The 20,925-nt window shown below is 44.0% G+C and overlaps 1 protein-coding gene across 1 annotated transcript; it reads right to left on the reverse strand.

Annotated features, from left to right (window-relative positions):
* Positions 1-2,898: 2,898 nt before the first annotated feature.
* LOC106805220 (ras GTPase-activating protein nGAP-like) lies at positions 2,899-14,358 on the reverse strand. The gene is made up of 15 exons (XM_014806728.1): positions 14,284-14,358; positions 14,088-14,206; positions 13,641-13,739; positions 12,952-13,092; positions 12,171-12,294; positions 11,141-11,303; positions 9,895-10,037; positions 9,598-9,713; positions 9,024-9,122; positions 8,459-8,584; positions 8,145-8,235; positions 7,848-7,961; positions 6,322-7,443; positions 5,094-5,299; positions 2,899-3,160 (listed from the first exon to the last, which is right to left on the reverse strand). The coding sequence occupies exons 1-15, from the start codon at positions 14,356-14,358 to the stop codon at positions 2,899-2,901; spliced, it is 3,000 nt and encodes a 999-aa protein (XP_014662214.1).
* Between the last annotated feature and the right edge of the window lie 6,567 nt (positions 14,359-20,925).

Raw genomic sequence — 20,925 nt, forward strand, 5'->3', positions numbered from 1 at the left:
TCACTGCGCGTTGTCTTATAAAAGGTATTTTGAAAATACCTCCAATGTTGTTGAAATTCTCTGATGTTGTCGACAGTTTCCCCAATCCCCAAGCAACCGTGCAGCGGTGCTGCGGTACAGCGGTACGGGCGCAGCAAAGATAAAAACATGTGACGTCACGTCACCACTTCGAGGCTATTTTGTTTGGCAAACAGTTGGCGTTTGCGCCAGAATGCCAGTTTTCTCACCTCATTCTTGTGGGTTTTAAGCAAACGCGCAGTGAAATGGGAGAAACTAGAGTTTATTTTGTCATAAGGTAGTGTGATTATGCATGACACGAAGTACTTGCTAGTCTAGTACTGAAGAAATTAGCGTTTGGATGCGCACTGTGAGCCTTTAAGTGATGCTATGTATAATTAGGAGCAAGTGGGCTGAAAGCTGAATATAGGTGTGTAATAGTTAGCCATGCATATCTGATTATTTGTAATTATGATACCATGAAAACTATTTGTAAACATTTGTAATAAAGTGTAAATATCACAACTGTATGTATGACAGTTTGACTGGCTAATATTTACTATAAATACTCAATGGCACAGATTGTAGGTGATTGTGTACTAAAATTTTCAGGCAGATAAACATGTAAAAGTTGTAATATACACGTACATTACATTTTTATTCAGAAACCCAGCCATTTAATAGCTAATGCACTTTTAAACCACATCAGCCTTGATCTTGATGTGATCGAGATGCAACTAGTGTACTTTTCACAGTAGCATAATAAGTTATTGTAGGAAATGTACACACATCTTTTTTAAATTTAATACATGCATCTATAAATTTATCTCATTTTTACAGTCATGCACAGTTGGCCATGATACTGAGGAATTGCTATTATTACTGTGAATAATAGTAATTCCTTTAAAAATCATAAATAGTATATAATATTACAGACAATACATACATGCGTAAAATAGAAACAGTTTTTAAGATGATCAAACTCACTGTGATGGTGTAGACGGATCAAAGAGTTGTAAGCTAGAACCATATGTAAATAAAACTACTAGATCAGTGAATACCAGTACTATATCCCCACAAAATTTCCAGGTATGTGAATGTGTATGACTTTAGCCTGCTCTTGTTACAAATCTAGTAATAGCTTGCAATATATACAATCTGAAATCTGGGATATTTTATGGACTGATGTGTACCTTTTTTACTGGTTAGAAATCATCTTATTTTCAAATAAAATTGAATACTGTACAGTATTAAGGGCCGCCACATTTAGAATGAAGAAAGGGATGGGTGGAGAAAGCAAGGAAGAGGGAGAAGTGAGAGAAAGCGAGAAACAACTGATTCCCAGTGCATATAAATATTTTAAATTAAATTCTGCAATATCTATAGTACAGTTATACATACGGGTACGTGCAGATACACAAACCCTCCAGAGTTAAGGAAGATTGAAATGGCAGTGAATCTATGATCTTACTGAACTGTATACAGGGTAATTGTACAGGAAATATATACATGACCAAACAATGCATTGTAATATTCTAATAAACATCTTTACAAACAATGCACGAATAAGAGGCGAAGTGCAGGGGCAACAGACGCAAATTTTATACAGCAGTGTTTATAATAAACAAATGTATAAATATACATATAGTAAATGAATATAATGGTGCAGAACATTATTTACAAAACCTCACAACAATCAAACTTCTTTCCGATCTTTGTATATAAACGTGTGTTGCACAATTATTTGCTTAACAGTACACATTAAAAATTCAATAATGCTTCCTGGAAATAACTGCAATAAACTGTTGAATGTCGCAAATCAACACTCGTTTCCCAGCATTGATACGTAATTTTGATTTGCAGCTACAGGTGTATTATCAAAGTACATTTTTGATCATAACTAAGAAATCCCGTGCTCTGAGAAATAAGCATGCATTTTCTAAAACAAAACTAATTGCCTTCATGCTAGTACTTCCTGGTATATATACTAAATAATTACCTCACATGGTGAAAACTAAGTGCACATGCTCTATGCAAGTTTACTCACAGAAAGTAAATAACTCTGAGAAAAGGCAACAATTCTGAGCGAAATACACGTTGGAAAGTTTGAGCGAAATTCACGTTAAAAACTTTGAGCGGACACCAATACACACACGATCAAAATGACATGCGTCACTATTTCCCTCCACTCCACACAGCTGCACATGCTTGATACAGTCCTGAACATGAGCCCTTAACAAGGCAATGGTCTACTACATGAACGAAATCTATGTACATGTATCGCAAGATGAAATCATTAATTAGTTGTTTTCATTATTAGCACTCGTTACATTAGATGACGTCCCAGAAGAAAGTTGACCTCAGCAATTGGCCACAACCACGAGTTTCGTTCGCCCACACTACTGGAAGTCAACATTATTTATAAACGGCCCATGGCCATGGTCTACTCATTAGAAACGATACCGTCCACTGAAGAGAAAATAGGCCGTATCATTAGTGCTGTAGTGCGAAGAAATTATGTAAGGAAAATAGTAAATAAGTAGGTATGTAGAAATTTAATCCCACACAAAAAGGTCTTGAAAGGGCTATTGTTTTGGTAGGCAGTCCTCTTCATAGCTAACATATGCGGAATACTATTTGCGATTTGATCAAGCGCATCATTGATCCCTGGGCAAGGATGTGCAATAAATAAGTTTCACCCACCGCGGCTTACATTTACAGTCAATAATGGGTGAGCGAGTTACATATAATGATGCATCAGTTGTATCGGAAACTTACTTTTCCGATACCTACAACATTTTGAGACTCCCATTCACGCTCTATCTTAGCAGCGCAATACCCGGCATACGCAAGTCTGCAGCTTGGCGCGCGTTTCTGCACGGCAACACGCCCCAGACAGCGCTAACAGGAGCTGCTACGGAACGCGGCGTTGTCCGCGGACACGTGGTGCATGCCGGGAGACAGCGGCGGCGGCGGCGGCGCCAGGTTCTCGGAGTTGTGGTAGCGATCCTTGAGCTGCGTGAGCGCGGCCAGCAGGCGGTTGTTTGCGCTGTCGAGCGACTGTATGCGCCGCTCCTGCGCGTCGATGATCTTCTGCTTCACGACGACGACGTTCTGCATCTCCTGCTGCTCCTTGCGTAGTTCCTCCTCGACACCGATCAACCTGCGATCACAAGGAGAGCCGCGTTCGTTATCGAAGTGTCACGACTGCCTCTGTAGCTATCATCGAGCCCACGTTACATGTGTGCATGCTTGCAGCCGTTTTAATAAATATAAATAATAAGCATATATATATATATATAAACATTATCAGGGGTTAATAATGACAAATTTGTCATTATTAACCCCTGACATTATATATTATATATAAACATTATCAATACCACTTATAAGTTTAAAAACTAAACGGCTATGCCCAAAATAGATGACAAATTGCTCAGTAGTCTGATGAAATTCTGAATCACTATATCATAAAAAAGTTATGAAAATAACGTGCACATGGTAACATCTCTATTATACCTACTTGGTAAATTTTACACTTAAATAATGCCAAACAATGTAACAGTTGAGTTTACGCCACTGGTACTGACGAATACATATGATAAATTACATTAACTAAATTTTTTTGATGACAACTTAACATGACAGTCATTTGCGAAGAGACAAAAGCTGCACAAAAGCAAATAACACGTGTACAGAAGCTGACGGACGGAACATGCTTGTAATGTAAATCGTGAATTTATAGACCCTTTCACTTAGATGCAGTCATTTTATGAAACACTAGGTGTTTCACACACCAGGTAAGCCCAGGATAAACGCAAGACTGCGAACTAATAATATTTTGGTAGCGACACTTTGACAACAACCGTTATGTTCGGCAAAGTTTGGTGTGAAAAGGTCTATTACATGGAGTACATTGTAACATGTAAATTCTCAAAACACATAATAATAAATACATAATATACATAATAATAATCATGTAAATGTTAAAACACGCAACATGTATTTCCCCGTTAAATGTTTACCTTGACACTGGTTCACACTGTGTGCATGTGATACAAAGAAAATTACTTCATTTTTTACACCACTTTAATACTGACACTATTAATTTGCCACGTTGTAAAAAGCGTTTTTTAAATTACGACTTCAACATCTTATTTGTACATAAATACATACATACACATAAATAGACATCTGTGTTCAACACGTTCAACGTGTAAGGAAAAGGACAACATTGCAGCGGCAATCGCACCAGCTCTATCAAACCATCCCTGTGAGCTACGAGGGTTTCTGTGTGCTATGGGAGAATATAGACACGAGATGAAAGACCACAAGATGGTGGGTGATATTACAAATCCACTGAAAGCGATAAGACAGAGCACAAGCATCTACTCCCCAGTGCGATATACAAGCATCCTGATGATCGTATGCCATGTGTCTACTGTACGCACGGGACAGCAACTCTCTATAGGTACCTAAAACTGTTGCAGTACACCTGCACCATTCCATCTGTGTCTAAAGCATCCTGCAGCAGAGCGATCACTGCTGCATTTCTATCGACCGTTTCCTGGAAAACAGTTTAATATAAAACCCCTTTATCCTCATGTCTGCATTTTGAAATTGTGATACTATATAGGATAGCACCAGTTGTAAACGGCCCTTCATAACCCTTTAACCAGTGCATTCAGTCACTTTTGCCTAACACCCTGTATGACAGGCAAAGTTGCCCAATTTTAAAGACCGTTACACTGTTTACACCAGGTTGCACAATTTCGCTTTGACCTTAAGACCCAATCAGACATTGGCATGTGCCTTTGTTCGGTGGATTGGCCACTCAGAAATCACTCGGAAAGAAACCGTGACTGTTCGGGTTGAAGATCGGAGTGAAAAGGGCTACAGTTGGACCTCTGTCGAGTAACAACGGTACGCCCACGCACGCACACGCACACTGTTGAACACGGCTGCCAAGAGGGAACACGGGGAGAAGTGTCAATCGGTAGCTGGAACCACGGCAGCCGTCACTGCAGCCGGCGACTCTCTCTCTCCTGCAAGGCAAAAAACGTCGCAGCAACTCGCGCGGGCGCCCTGCGGCTCACCTCGCGATGATGTTCTTCATCTGCTGATCCTTCTCCTCCTGCTGCTCACTGAGCAGCATCTCGCCCTCCTCGTAGCGGCTCTTCCACTCGTGCACCTCCTCCTGCGCCTGCTTGTTCTGCTCGGACAGCCGCTGCTCAGCCTCGCCCAGTTGTAGCTGCATCTGCTGGAGCTGCTCCTGCAGCAGCGACACCTGCTCAATCAACTGCTGCAAGAGGCAAGCGATGCATGACATTACACATGCGGAAGGCAACGTATTAGCCAGCGAGCCGTGCAACCGTGATTTGCACGTTCAGTTTTGAAACTGCACGGCCAAAAATGTGTAGCACGGCCTAAAATATTGATCTAAAGCCGTGTACATTGTAAAAATTGCACTCTCAAACATTTTTTCTGCACTCCCACAATACTCATTCCTGGCTAATACCCTGACGGAAGGCACGAGGGCTTCGTGTTGCTATTGTTAATATGCACGCTGGGGTACATACACTCAAAACACGATTTGACGCACGTACAAGATCACTTGTCACAGGCGACTAAGTACAATCCGGTACAACGCAAGTACCAGCTGGCGAGAAATTAGTGACTTAGAAGCTATTACTTACTAGAAATTGCTTAATTTTCAGAATATTTCATATGCTTAGATATCTGTAAGATATTACTTGATAAAGCCATCTTACTACATGTTTACATGAGCGAGTGCACCTTGTGAGAATTTAGTAAGTACAAGTACTTAAGAACCTAGTGCTTGCAAGTACTCGCTTAAGAACCAAGCGGAGTTTCCATATAACTGTGTCATTAAAGTAAGTCGGCATGTATGGAATAGGGACCTAGACTGGTTCTATAGGGTGCATGTCAACTACCCAACTCTTAGATGCCATGAAGCTATAAGACACAGAATGAACATATATGAATGACATAAATATTTGTGCAAACCTTTTCCCAAATTTTTGCACAAACAGGCTTGTCAAATTCGTAACCCGTGTCTGCCACACCAGGGTTTCTTATACATAGGAGGCACAGTGGCGCACCGCCGTTGTCAAATTTAACATCGCCGTTGTGAAAATGTCCGTGTATTGACTGATAAGTATATCCTGTTACGTATCTATATACCTATAAGTATATCAATACATCCTGTATTTGAATCCATCATGCGCATTTTTTTTCCAAACTGGCCATTACTTCCTTTGTCTAATTTCCCATCAGAAGAAACCCTGCACATCCCCTGCCTACCTTTTTCTCTGTGTGTTCGGTCGGCTCAGGTTCCTGCGAGGCACTCTTCCTCGGCTTCGGCCGCGGCCGATTCGCGTGCACCGACTCTAACGTCCAGTACGCGCGATTTTCGACAAGCAGCGAGGAGTCCGACCCGCCTCCAAGCTGCGGGCTCGCCGCCGCCCACGTGTGCGGCGACCGCGCATTGTCGCAGGCGTCCGAGAGCGAGCGAGCGGCCGCTCCCGCAGGCAGCGTGTTCGCGTGCGTCGCGTCGCGCCGCCGCGTTGCCACGGGCAGAGCCACGGACGCGCTCTCGTCCGAGCACGACTCCTCGCGTGAGAGTTTACGCAGCGGGTGCGCGTGCAGCACCGTGCCATCGTCAGCGTCGTCGTCGTCATCGTCGTCGTCGCTGACGTTAGCGCTCACAGAGCTGCAGCTGGAGGAGCGCGACGTGCGGCGGTCGTTGCCGCCGGCAACGAGGCTGAGCCGCTTCACGGGGCTGATCGGGCAGTGGTAGAGCGGGTTGGCGAACGAGAGCGGCGCGGGTCGCGCTGCCGGCGGCGAGCTCGCGACCGACTCGCGCGCCGCCGCATCAGTCGGCGAGCTTGACTGGCTGAGCGCGAACGACTGGTAACCGGACGACGTCACGTTCGACAGCTGGCTGATGCTCATCTGACTGCCCTGCATGTTGTTACTGCCGCCGCCGCTGCCGCCGCAGCGGGTGCTCTGGCCCGCGTCCATCTCGCCCGATGTGTTGTGCTCGTCCTGCATCTCGTCCATGATGCTGATGATGTCCATGTAGTCGCCGTTGCCGACGCCGTTGAGCAGGCGCTTGCGCAGCTGCTCGGTGCGATCGCGATTGCTCTCCAGCGTGCTGTACTCGTCGCTGCTCGAGCTCAGATCAAAGTTGGCGCGCCTCGCGCTGCGCAACTTGGGTTTCGTCGTCGCCCCGCGGCCGAGAGTCGACGTCTTGCACGGCGCGGACACCATCGTTAGGTCACTGGTGCTCGACAGACTCGCGTCCGTGTACTTCTTGTTAGGGGCCGCGCGCTGCCTGCTGCCGCTGCCCGTCGGGTTTTTTTGGTCCTCGGAGATGTTGAGTAGAATCTCGTGCAGCTTCACGAGCTGTGTGGGACAGGGCCCCTGAGAAAGGAAGGCGAATATTAGCCACGATATCAGCAACGCGGCCGCCTGTGTCTTACTCAAATGCAGCTGTTCAAAAACAACCTTAGATCTAGTTGCCCCCCCCCCGGGGTATTTCCGAGTTTTGCAAGCACGGAAACATTTGGAGAAACTAGATTGAAAGTTTAATAGAATTCTTGCTTGGACCTATTTGAAATATCTGCAAAAAACTAGAACAAGTTTATTCCATAGCCTACAGGCATTTTAGAATTAGTTTAAAAATGCCAAAATATTTATACATATATATATATATATAGAGAGAGAGAGAGACAGGGAGATGGGAGGGGCTAGGGAAAGAGATGAGGGTGCTAGGGAGGAAGGCAAGAGGAAGGGAAAGAGAGAGTGAGATGGAGAGAGATTCGTACCTTATTCACTTTGCGTAGGCTTTCACTGAGGACAGTGTGCAGTATGGAGAGTTCTTTCCCAAGGTCAATGTAGCCATCATACTCCAGATAATTGCTATCGTCTTTGGATGTGGTCTGCAAAGAAAGTTTTAGAATTTCACATCACCATACTTCTGTTGATAGAACATTGATTGCTCTTTACAAATTTAGTTCAGATCTGAAAGTAAAAACACTATAGTGTAAAACCAGCAATATATGGTTACTGCAAGCAAAAAGGCCTTGAGGGGTGTATCACGGTAGGCGTATCTAATGACTTACTGATATTTGTCGCAGGAAGCTTTTCATGTTGCCCCATTGATGCTCCACAAAATCGTTCATGAATTTCATGAACTCCTCCTTACTTCCAAACCTGAAAACGCAATGCGAAACGGATTAGCAATGTAATTCATATAAGATACTACATGCAAACCCAAACTATCATTATTCAATATATTTGATACCGATACAACAATGATTTGCATAAATCATCAAGGATGCACACAGATGCATGTAGTAATATTTAACAACACTCACAGCAATGCAACTGCATAAGCTACACAGACAAGGATTGCATCGCAGAATGCATACAGTACCTGTTAAAATTTGCCAAATTTTGGATAGTTTTGGCAGTCATCGTGAGATTCCGTGCCGCCCGGTCCTGTGGGAACTCTTGCGTCAAGCCAAATAGGCTAGGGGCGAGGATCGCTGGACACAGGAACCTGTACATAGAGCAATTTTTATGAATAACTGCACGCGAATAGGCTAGCTTTACACGATGGCCAAAATATGCATACCCCATTCGTTTGATTGCGCACGCCTGCTATTATATGTGAGTTTTATTGCAGGTAGTCACTTGGTGCGTGTCAACAGGTGGCGTGCCAATGAATTTATGTACCCAAATCATCTGGGATGCAATATAATCTTTTATGCATTAATCAGATTTGCATTATATATCGCACGTAGCGGAAGCATCCTATAGTACGATTGTCGGGGTGGCTCGTAACCGATTTTAATTTTACACCCCAAACCTTCGAGACAAAGGCGTCAACAGCGCCAACACTCTTTGACGTGCGCTACTTGTTATTTCGTGAGCGTGCGCGCGTCCATCACGGCGCGTCAATCACACGCGGGCGTTTTACGAGGCGCCGTAAAGCTCACCGCAGGAAGATGCAGCTGGAGATAAGGTTGTCGGCGATGTCTTCTTGCTCGCGCGCCACGAGCTTCTCGCGAATCATGCCGAACACGGCTTTCAGTTCACTGCGAACGCAAATAAAACATGATTGCAGGGAAAAAAAATAAAAAATAATAAATAAAAAATAAGAAGGAATAAAACAAACTGCACAAACGATTTCTAGGCGAGTTACTGTCCTTCGGGAAGGCTGGCTTGCCTTTAGAAGCACGAGTGGAAGTGAGCAACATTATGATGATGAGTGATCATTGTTATTTGACAGTTACATGATTCGAACTCGAAACGGCCATTATAGATGTTGAGAATTAAATCTGATGCTTTGGGGCCGGTTGTTGCCCTACATAAAGGATTTTGCATACAGACAGTACAAACATAAGTCGCGCAGCCGTGTTAATCTGAGAGAATAGGATGTCGACGCAATAGAGGATCACATGCTAGCGCTATTAATGTCAGTCAGTCAGTTGTTCTATGTGAAATTGGGTCAGCCACAATAAAAACAATCATATCTAATACGAAAACGAGCTACAGGCCAGTGGAGATTACCTGGGAAAATAACAGCCTGAGTTGATGATCTTACACCACACCATCTCACAATACATTGTCAAGCTGGCTTGATGCTTTGCCAAACTGCTATTGTTGGCCACCTTCGTGGGGTCGACCTACACACCACGGAAAAAGCAAAACTGGTGACGCTGACATTATACACGAGCATAAAAACAACTTACAAGTGAAACAATTAAGCTAAAACCCACAATCTCCAGTACAGAGAAGGTAGGTACCATATAGGGACCTTGCACATCGACCGACTTCAACTACTTGTTTCGCAGCTGCGATTCCTACCTCGCAGTCATCCTGCGCATCCAGCACCGTCTTGATGAACTCAGACAGTGTGTCTTGCAGGTACTTCTCACCGACTAGCTTCATGTACGCCTCCATCGCTTTGGTTGCTATCGAGTTGCCCCGGAACGTCAAGTTCTCGTGCTCTGAAAACGGCGCGAAAATTGAGCGTTTTCATAGCCGGCCGCGCCAAGATAATCCTGGTCTCATCTTGCCACTGTGTTCCCGTGCTGTATTCATAGTAACCATTGAGCTGACACCCGCGTGAATGCGAGGAAAACGTGCGCTGTTGACTTAACACATTCGCGAATTATTTTTCTTGTTGCAGACTGTGGGGCATAAACGGCGGTGGTGTTGACAAAGCTGTTGCCGTGTGAACAATGATCGCTGTGTTATTCGGTAAGTTAAAATTCAAACACTTCGTCGCTTACAGAACGTCTGTCCCTATGCTGATGGATATATGGCCATGCAGATAAAGGGAGTTAGCAAAGCAGATGCACAGTAAGCAGATTTGCGAGCAAAATGCAGCTGCGACAGATCTGTTAATGCAGCAGCCTCTCGCCCACGTATTCTGTTTACATATCAGTCGTATCACCCCAGTTACACACAGCATGGTGCTGAATTAATATTTGTACAGGCATCCGAAAGTGTTTCACTCACTGAGGGTTTTTATGGATGATTACCATTATACTTATTCTACATGTGCTCTTCACGTTCCAGTATTGTGAAATGTAGGGAGGACATATAGGGTGAAAGCATAACAAATCAAGAGCTTCACATTCCAACCATCCAGTATGAATACCATAGTTTGTGAAACTTGTGTTAATAGGTACAACTGTAATCGGTCCTTAATCCTGTAATCGCTCTACCTAATACTAAATGTCAGATTAAAGGACAAATATTTTAAATAAATCCTTCATAATTTGTTATAAATAATTGCGAAAACAAATCAAACTACTGATTACTTAGCAGCCAGGACCACCACTATACTTGTCACATTCAGGGTTGAAGGACTGATAGGTATGACACAGTGAAGGACTGATAAGTAAAACAATAAATTTCTTGTAGCACTACAAACAACTATGGGAATTTTTTCCCCACGCAGGAACAATTTAAATGCACGGGTGTCCAAAATGGTTAATTTGTGCTTGTGGGGGTTGAGAATCTATGATTAATTTATACGTAACGCAATTCAACACGAAACTTCATCGTAGGAATCACACAGCATCATAGGAATACTGTCTCTTACCTAACCGGTCAACATCAGCCATAACAATATCACAGAGAAACTCCTTCGCCTTGCCGCGCTTCTGCATTATATGAACCATCTTGGTAGCTAGGTCTTCCTTGGCCTTCACACTTATCACTGGCTCCAGCATCTCACACAAGTGCTTGTACTCTGCTGATATGTACTGCAGTAGAGAGCGTAAAATACAGAGTCAGTGCTGACGGCAAGCCAATATAAATTAGGCAAAAACCTGGAGCAAACACTTACTTTTTCTTTAACCAGCTTCTAAAAGAACCTGATTATATATATATGTTAATAGGACGACAGAACAATGACTTACAATTTTAAGCAACAACACTCCCACTGCGGGTATTATTGAGTTAGCCTATATTTGTTGATTAATTTTGACTATATTATAATAACTATAAGACTATACACTATATAAACACCATAATATGATATAATCATTCAACAATTATCGGGATGTCACCTCTATGTAGGACGCCTATATGTAATATTTAGTAAACTAGCAACCTTTAGATCACAGAACGAATGACAGCATTCTGATTATTATCATTAATATCAACCCATGGATGTAATTGTAAAGTCAATGTATCTCAGCAGGGTGTGATTTCAGCATTAAACTAACAGTACACTACTAATAGTAATTTACATATAAGTAGGCAGGTGGACTACTGATCAAAAAGCTGATCATAACTGGGTTTAATAAACACAGATTTGAATTATTTCCCTTTAGTGCCGAGTTTAGTACAACCTTGCTCAAAATAAACTCATAAAAAGCCCAACTGCAGGCATAAACATGCTAAAAACAGCGAATAAAACAACAGAAACGTCGGCAAAAACATCCAAACTACCAGAATAAACGTTTACGAAATTTAATAGACCATATGCCGACGACCGAATGCTTACTTTCGCACCCAGCTATGCCATTACAGATTGCTTATCGACGAGCGAGGGCTCTAGCAATTCCTAAAAGTAGCCCTGTGAATTTTGCGACGTAAATTCCCCGGCGTCCGACCGTGGTACTCACCGTAATGAGATCCTGGTAATATTCTAGAGGCAGAATGTTGACTGACTGGTAGCGAAGCTTGAGGCGTATCCCGACCGTCTCCGACTTTCCCGGCTTCACCATCCCCAAGCACGTCACAGGATACCTGGAAAGTAATTAGGTTCGTAGTGAGTGAAGCGGATACTTGATACGTTAATGTTGAACGCTGTCAAGGATGGCTGATCATCGTGGAAATTGCGCTGTGGCATGTAAACAGTGCACAATCAATGGTGACTATATGATTGCATGATGATGATGAGTCTTGCATTGACAGTGAGCCTTGGGCAACCAGATCCGAACACACTTTTGATCATCTTTCAGTTCGTTCCTCGCATACGCACACGCACGCGCGTACAGCATGCAACCACATATATAACAACCACACGCCATGCACGTACTGTTCACACACTACGCAAACGTGCCGTGCTAATACGCAACGCTCGCATACAATTGAGGAATGTACCCACGCCTGACCAATCCATCACTCATTTTTGCAACGAGCAAAACGTGACTGACGTGTTGCAAATTGCACAGCAGCAATGCTAGACACTCCGCCAACATCCCTCGATCCCCGACCTCCAACCGGCTGCGTACCAAGATTTTGTCTTGGTATACTTTAGTATATTTATTATTAAATTTTCATTACGTGTGTGTGTGTAAAAGTGATGTATAATGTATGATAACAGGGCCTACATGGAAACCAGCTCTGTTGTTGTTTTGTAGCTACCCTGTTTTGATAAATAAAATATACTACTACTACTACCATTTCTCTGTAAACGTGCGACTGTTGATCGTGTCCACGGGTATGCTGACCACACCGATAAGAGAATTCTTCTCCTTCTTCTTCTTCTTGTCTGCCTCTCTGTACAGATTGATGTTCACCGTGCTCATACCAGGAAGATTGCTGCGGAAGACGGCGACAGACATTTATTACCATTATCAGCAAAACTATACACGCGCACACCAATCTATGCTAACACTGCGACCAAATTTGTCTCAATTCGCGAAAACGAGGGTCCAATGTAAACGGATCGCCGGCTGGCTGGAACCAAAAATAATTTCAGGATATTGATGCGCGTCTAGTAACAGTGGGCTAGCAAACAACATTCTCCAGACATTGTGCATCATAAATCTGTATGTAATGGAAGTAATGGATACTCTCGTGTGCTAGAATGGGAATCGATAATGGAAATGGCAGACTAAAAATAATAGGCAGTGTGACTCATCATAAACATAGGCTGGCTGCACGACTTTCCCCCTCCCGTACTGCTGTGATTTCCATTAGGTAAATGTGCTATGTATACAGTATATATATATATATATATATATATATATATATATATATTATATATATATATATATATATAATATATATATATATATATATATATATATATAATATTTATTTATTTATTGATTCATTGATTTATTTATTTATTTATGCATACAAACCTGAATTCAAAGTTTTCTCCCCAGAAACACATGTCGACTTTCTGCTTTGAAGACGTTCTTGCATAAAGGGTTTTATCGAGGCAAAGCTCACAAAAATACCTGCAACAAAACAAACAATTCTTCATTATTTGCTAAAATGATCACGTTCAAGAAAATATATGATAAATCAAATCATTCATGTATCCTAATACAAACGCAGCATACGGCAGACAGTATTTACAAACACTAAATGTTTGAAATCTACTAGCTATTCTGACTGTGGCCGTATAATGTGATATTCTGCAACATTACACTCAGTCATTGAGAGATTATTAATAGTATTCTGTCTGAATTCGATCAAAAATCACAAATTCAAACACAAAAATTCGGGTCGACTACGAATTTAGATGACAAAGGCGAAGATAGATGAAGAGTTACACACTTAACCATGTACCACACACAACTCACCTTTTCTTGACCTGAACTCCTTTCGTTTCTAATATCCATATTTGTAAGGAATTGTCAGTTCGCTTGCTTCGATCTTGGCTCGGATTAGCTGCCTTCGCAAACTGCAAGTCGAAGTCATTCTGAGGGGACGCAGATTTGGTCACATCTGACGGCACAACACATTGCCAACAGGGAGAAGTGCTCAGTAGAGTAGCACCTCTTTATCGAACAACTGAACTGTGTCCGTCAGTATCGTCAGCTTCGATTGCGTTAACAACGAGAGCAAGGACATTGGCAAATATTTGGATACAAGTGACACGATAAAAACACAACACGACCTAGCGCGCTTGTTTCTCCTTCTCCCCTTCAACTTTAAGCTACTTCCTCATTCCTTCCTCCATTCCCTTTTCTTTCTCCCTCCTCTCTCTCTCTCTCTCTCTCTCTCTCGCTCCACTCTCTTTCTCTCTCTCTCTCTCTCACACTCTCTTTGTATCTCGTTCTTCGTCTCTCCCTCCCGCCATCCCCCTTCTTGCTCTTTCACTTGCACACATGTATCACATTTTTATCAAAAGTCTTGGTGTCTGTGATAACACCAAACGCGTGTAGATATTAAAAAAATTTTAATTAAAAACAAAATATGAATATAGAATAAATTTATAGCGTAGGCTACCTCTGTATCCACTTCTCGCGCTCCTCGGCTGACTTGCAGCTGTAGTACTTGCTTCCACTGCTCGAAGACACCTGGAAGCAGTGGTCCTGACCCAGAATGCTGCTGTGCAGCCGCTTGATCTGAATGTCGTCTGCCATCAGGTCATGTGACAACAGTATGCTAGATGTGCTGAGCAGAGATTCATGTGACCGAGATGTTCTCATCTTTGGTTGAACCCTGTGTGCGTGTAAATTTTACTTAGATTAGCTATGTGCTATGTACTAGGAATTTAGATTAACCTGAGTCTGGAGTCAAACACTAGCCATTTAATGATCGGACTCGGATTTGAACGGGAGTATGCATGCGTGACTTCCTGAAAATTCCCCTAACATAATTCCCTTACTATATGGACGTTTATTTACATTATCAGAATATTCATTATCGCTATCTGTTAGAATGAGTCAGTTAAAGTGTTTCACATTTATTGGATTTCATTAAAATTCTGAATGCTTATGCAACAAATGCATCCCAAAACGAATATTAACCTGCTCTTTTTGTACATTAGGAACATTGACAAAATCGTGTTTAGAATATTCAACCCCTGGTATGTGTATATACATTATTAACATTCTCTTACAGCATTTACAATTGCCTATCTCTCGCTACATCTAAGTACTTGTACGCTCTTGAATGCTCTTGAAGACGGTTATTGGCTGCCAGCCAGCATACAATGATAACTGGTTCTGCGACCAGCGTGCACACGTAAACGCTCACATAAATTCCCAGGCATAATAAAAGACTGTCGCAGATCAGTGGCTTGACAACCAGGGTAGTAGCCCCCCTCCCCCTACACACACAGGCACTGCGATCCGCATTTTATTCATTTACAATGCATCGAAAAAATCACGGGAAAGGAGTAATAACGGATAAGAGGGTCATACAGGAGGAGCGCCTTTGTCGCAGTCACGCATGGCTCATGGCCATCTTTCACTTGCTGGCGGGCGATCCTATCGCGTTAATCGCGACTAGGGCGACATTGCTGCGCGACGACTCACCCGTCCGATTCCGAGCAGCTTCTCTTGCGCTGGTCGAGTTTCGTCACACTCTTTGTTCGCTTCAAGTTGCTCTTGAAAGACTTCCGAGAAAAGATCCCTTGAAAATAATCCTGTGGCGGCAGGGAGAAAAAAACAAGCGAGGCGGACGTTAGGGGAAATGCTCAAACGTACAATTATCCCGAGCAAATGAGTTATAGATCTCCCTCATCGGAGGAAGTAACGCCGTTCGCAGTGGCAGTGTTAGATTACGTGGATACACCCACCGGACACGCGATTATAGCCTTGCAGAAGGACACAGGGACGGAATATCGCCGAGAATGCGTGTTTCAATGGCCATAATGAGCCAACCTCCGCCACCTCCATTCGGAGCCGATCCCAAAGTGGAATAATTCACTTTTCCTTGCCACTGCAAAATACCAGCTAGCGCCTGTCAAGGAACAGCGGCGCGATCCTATCTCATACACGCCAGAAACAAGTTATTCTTCGTGAATGGCCCGCCAGGCTCGACGAATAATCACAGTTATTCAGAAAAGAGACAGGGACTTCCACAATGGCAAATTATTGATTATTCAAAAGTGGTTTACACTAGCTGAGCCGCTCAGTCCACTTTCGGCTCCATTCTGCGAAGCAGAATTAAACGCTGTCTCTGAAACGCACGCGATGAATCGAAGTTGAATATTGTGTGAGTACTCTATTCACAATATAGGTTTAAAATATCCCAAGCATTGATAATCAAACACATTGTGCCAACCGGCGCTATCCGAATGCAACCATACACTCGGAAGCCTTCACACTTGAATGATACCCGATAATGAAATATTTCTTGCGATCACTTTGCAATTCGAGTTGATCTTGTATATAGAACTATATGAAACCTAATCCGGTCTATGTTCACCCACCTTACTTACACAACCCACACACACTTTAACACGCACGCATGCAGGTAATCTCACACATAGCTGCCATCCCACAAACCTCTAGTTTCAGTCCTCTGATTTATAGCAGTTTCAGACTAACCTGGCATGGCCCACAGCGAGTGGAGTGAATCTAGCAAATTCTCAGGATGTAAATGAATGTGACTGATTGCGTAGCAAAACCTGTATCCTGTCGCCGCGTGCTATACCGATATATTTCTCTACGCGACCATTATTTACTGAACGTACGTACGCACATATCTGTTGCTAGCTACGGAATAAAACTTCTCACGCACAGTGTAAAGTATCCACTAACAGAACTTGTCGATGTGTTGACATCCGCAGCACACATCCTGCACGTGGTACGTGTCACATATATATAATATATATAGCACATGTATGATTACCAATACATGCATGACCCATCATACTGTCTGTATTCACTGAATCGTCTTGTATATATATGTGCGTGTGCATGTGCCGGTGACACATAGTAGCACATGCCGGATGACATTCACAGGACCTGATATGCACATAAATGAGATGGAGAGTGATTGATGGCGCCAATTGACGAGCACCGACTGATTCCCCGCAAGCCCGACGAGCAATAAATCAATTGATGCGCCCGCTCTGATGCCATTTATGGCTTCCGGATCACAGATTGTCATTCGATAAACATTTCGCCACGCGCGTAACTAATTAAACTAAAAAACATCACCACTCGCAATCAGGTCATCAGCATATGTGCCATCAGCATCCGCGGTGCGTTGTGTTTGCGCCCTGTCGTGCGATCGCGGGCTGATCGCATGCCCTGCCAACCCCGATGCTTTTGAAACCATCGTGTTTGCATACACTCGCGTGCGCACGCCGTTGTATATATATATATATATATATAAGTAGCATGTAGCTAAACACGGCCGCCCCATTTACATCAAATAAGATATATCCTGCTACGAGTGCTTTTCCAGTTGAGTACCATTTCGGTCAACAATAGAAGCATCAGTAATGACCAGGAGAGTTAAAACATTTGTGCTGGTACAATAGGGACACCCCCGCTGGTCGGGCACCGATCACTACAATACCGTGTCTAGCACCGCCAAATCTCCGCCGCCACGGCACAATGCATGCAAACGACTGTTTGCAAGCCGCTGCATTGTACAGGCGTGTCTGCGTGTGTGCAATATTGGTTTCATTTCGGCTTATTTTCCCTGCGCCTGATGCGCGCACCCGTCTCTATCTTTCTAGCACCAAGGACTCTCGTTGATAGCCATTCATCCACGATGGCAAAATAGAGGCAGGTACACACAGACACACTCACACAACAGCGCGCAAGCACACGCACGCACGCACGCATCGCTAGGCGTAAGTATCATTACTGTACCAGTCAGTGTATCATTGACCGGTACTCACCGTTGACCATGCGTGTGTGTGGGTGGGGGGCGTGTATATGTGTGTGTGGGTGTGGGGGCGTGTATAATATGTGTGTGGGTGGGGGGGGCGTGTATGCGTGTGTGTGTGTGTGGGGGGGGGGTGACTGTGTGTGCGTGCGTGCGTGCGTGAGGCTTAATACTTATTATAGCAATAAATACATTGTACTACGCTTTGTGTAACAAACCATCGATTACGCTGCTCAATGTCAAAAGTCCGCTAATTAAAATACAAATATAGGACTACCACACGGTAATATCACGCTGATAGGAACTACTGAAAACGAAACCTGTACCATAAGATTTCAAGTATCAATAAACCGTGCGGAAATATGCAGGTATCACTGCTGGATAGATACGTACGGTACATATTTACATACCGCCGCTCGCACCTGCGGCTCTCATACTTTAGTCTTTCTTACTAGTAGACTGCCTCTGGTAGTCGTTGTTGGCATCAAAGACATTTGTCGGTGCAGCCGTAGAGACGTTTGGAGCGCGTCTACTTCTTAATGACGAATTAACGAGAGTCTATAAAGCCCGGCGCACACGTGAGTAATTTTACTCAAGTAAAATGACGCATGAGTCATTTTACTCACGTATGCAGCAGATTTTCGTTGAGTAATTTGACGCATGCGTTATTTTACTCAATATCAAACGTGTTGATGCTACGTCAGATTCATGATGCTACCAGGAGTCTATCAATAGATATCAAAATATATTGATAGACTCATGATGATACTCACTGTGAGCTTAGATGGCACTCTCGCGTCCATGCTATAGACATCTATAGTGGTCGCGAACGGGGCGCTCCCGCGCCGCTTGCTGTACGCAGGCCGCTCATGCGCCGACGAATCTACAACGAAACAGAACACATTACAAACCATTCGTTGCGACGATGAAACCCTCACGTTAACCAGAAAGTTTGCCCGATTTAGAATGCACTGACCAGGCTTCACAACGGACACACCACATATACCACAACAGATACGCGACAGATACCACAACAGACACTCTACAGACGCCACAACAGACACCACGGAGCATTATTACACGATGCGGCGCAGCAAACAGTCAGACACTGCTGCTGTGTAGCATCCTCTGTCCACCCAGCATCATTGCACGCGGTAGCTACGTACACATGTGTGCGACACAAGCACTGACGATCACCAGCTGGGAAATGTTTAAAACACAACCCAATAAAAAAATCACATAAGTTGAAAATTGCCACACGTTCCCCCAACGCAACCTTTCGTCACTACAGTGCATTATCAGTGTCTTATACAAGCATATATATTATATATATATATAAAGCGTGCGCTATATGCCATCCCTGGGGAAGCAGCTGTAACCGCACATCATCCAGTCATAACACTTACTTACGAACACGTAGCCAGCACCGTACGGCCGTATCCGACTACAACAACACAGGCAGTCACACCAGGGGCACGCAGAGCCTCAGCGGCTGACCGCAAGCACACCCACACACGTACACACGCAACATGACACGACAGCGAAATGCGCAGCACGCTCGCCCGCCACAGAGCACGGCTTCTATTCTCTCCTCTGTTCTCGCCTCCTCCGCCCTCGCCTCCCCCGCCAACGTCAGCTAGGCCACGATGAGCGGATTTTACAACATATTCGAAGCGGTATTATCTGCGGCCACAATGCCGACCCCATTGTGACCGCCGCCAACAATGTATATCCTGGCAGCAAATCTAGCGATTGGAGTCTCTCAATGACCCGACGACTAATTTGCCTAATAATACATGATTGGTGCGCGGTAATGCGCAATATATAGGAAACTCGCTCCGACGAAAATAGGTCCCCGGGCTGCATGAGGCGCGATGGCTACGGTAGTACCGACCCAAGCCGCCGCGTGGACAAAATTGTGCGGAATTACACATGGCAATTTCGCTTTTCCTGTGTTCCGCCACGCACACTAGAAACACGTATTCTTGTTCACTGGCGTGTGCTATACTAGTTGTGTTCCGATCTGTCAGATGTCGTTTCGCCTGTGCATGGAGCCGAATGCCTCTTGTTTAACACTGCTGATTTATGAAATGTGAGTACACGTGTATATTTCCTCCCAATCAAGACTATACAGATTGCATCAGCGCGGCTACAATGATGATTGCAGGGCTGTATGTAAATTTCATGCGGCCGACGCTTTCTGAATTTCAGTCACGATCCTATCACCATAATATGCTATTCGTACGTATATAATTATTCTTTTATACGTCAACATTGTGAATTAACAAATCGCTCAAAACCGCGTCTAACCACGACACCAAACTGTCAGCTACTATATATGTGTATGTATATATTATATATGCTATACATGCTAATGTAAATATGTACATAATAAAAAACCTGCCCAATACACACATACACAAGTAACGCCAGCAAGGTTCCACTCATTGCATATGGATGGGATTACAAACTCTCCCTTTCCCCTGCCTTTCGGCTTTCGCTCTCGCTCTCTCTCTCTCTCTCTCTCTCTCTCTCTCTCTCTCTCTCTCTCTCTCTCTCCCTCCCTCTCCCTCCCTCTCTCCCCTTCTCACTCCCCCTCTCTCTCGAGCCCTCTCTCTCTCATCAAGCTTGCTCTCCTCACATCACCACCGTAACCGCAAGATGATCGTATAACGCAGCCGACCGCGTCGCTAAAACGCGACAGAGACGAACGCGTCGCGCGATCGAACCTTAGCAAGCATAGCGACGGTAAATTGTCCACTGTTTGCGGTTCACGAACGGACCCACGCACACACGCACACACACACGCACGCACGCACACACGCACGCACACACGCACGCACA

This window comes from Priapulus caudatus, unplaced genomic scaffold, assembly GCF_000485595.1.
Source record: "Priapulus caudatus unplaced genomic scaffold, Priapulus_caudatus-5.0.1 Scaffold106, whole genome shotgun sequence".
Classification (NCBI taxonomy): Eukaryota; Metazoa; Priapulida; class Priapulimorpha; order Priapulimorphida; family Priapulidae; genus Priapulus; species Priapulus caudatus.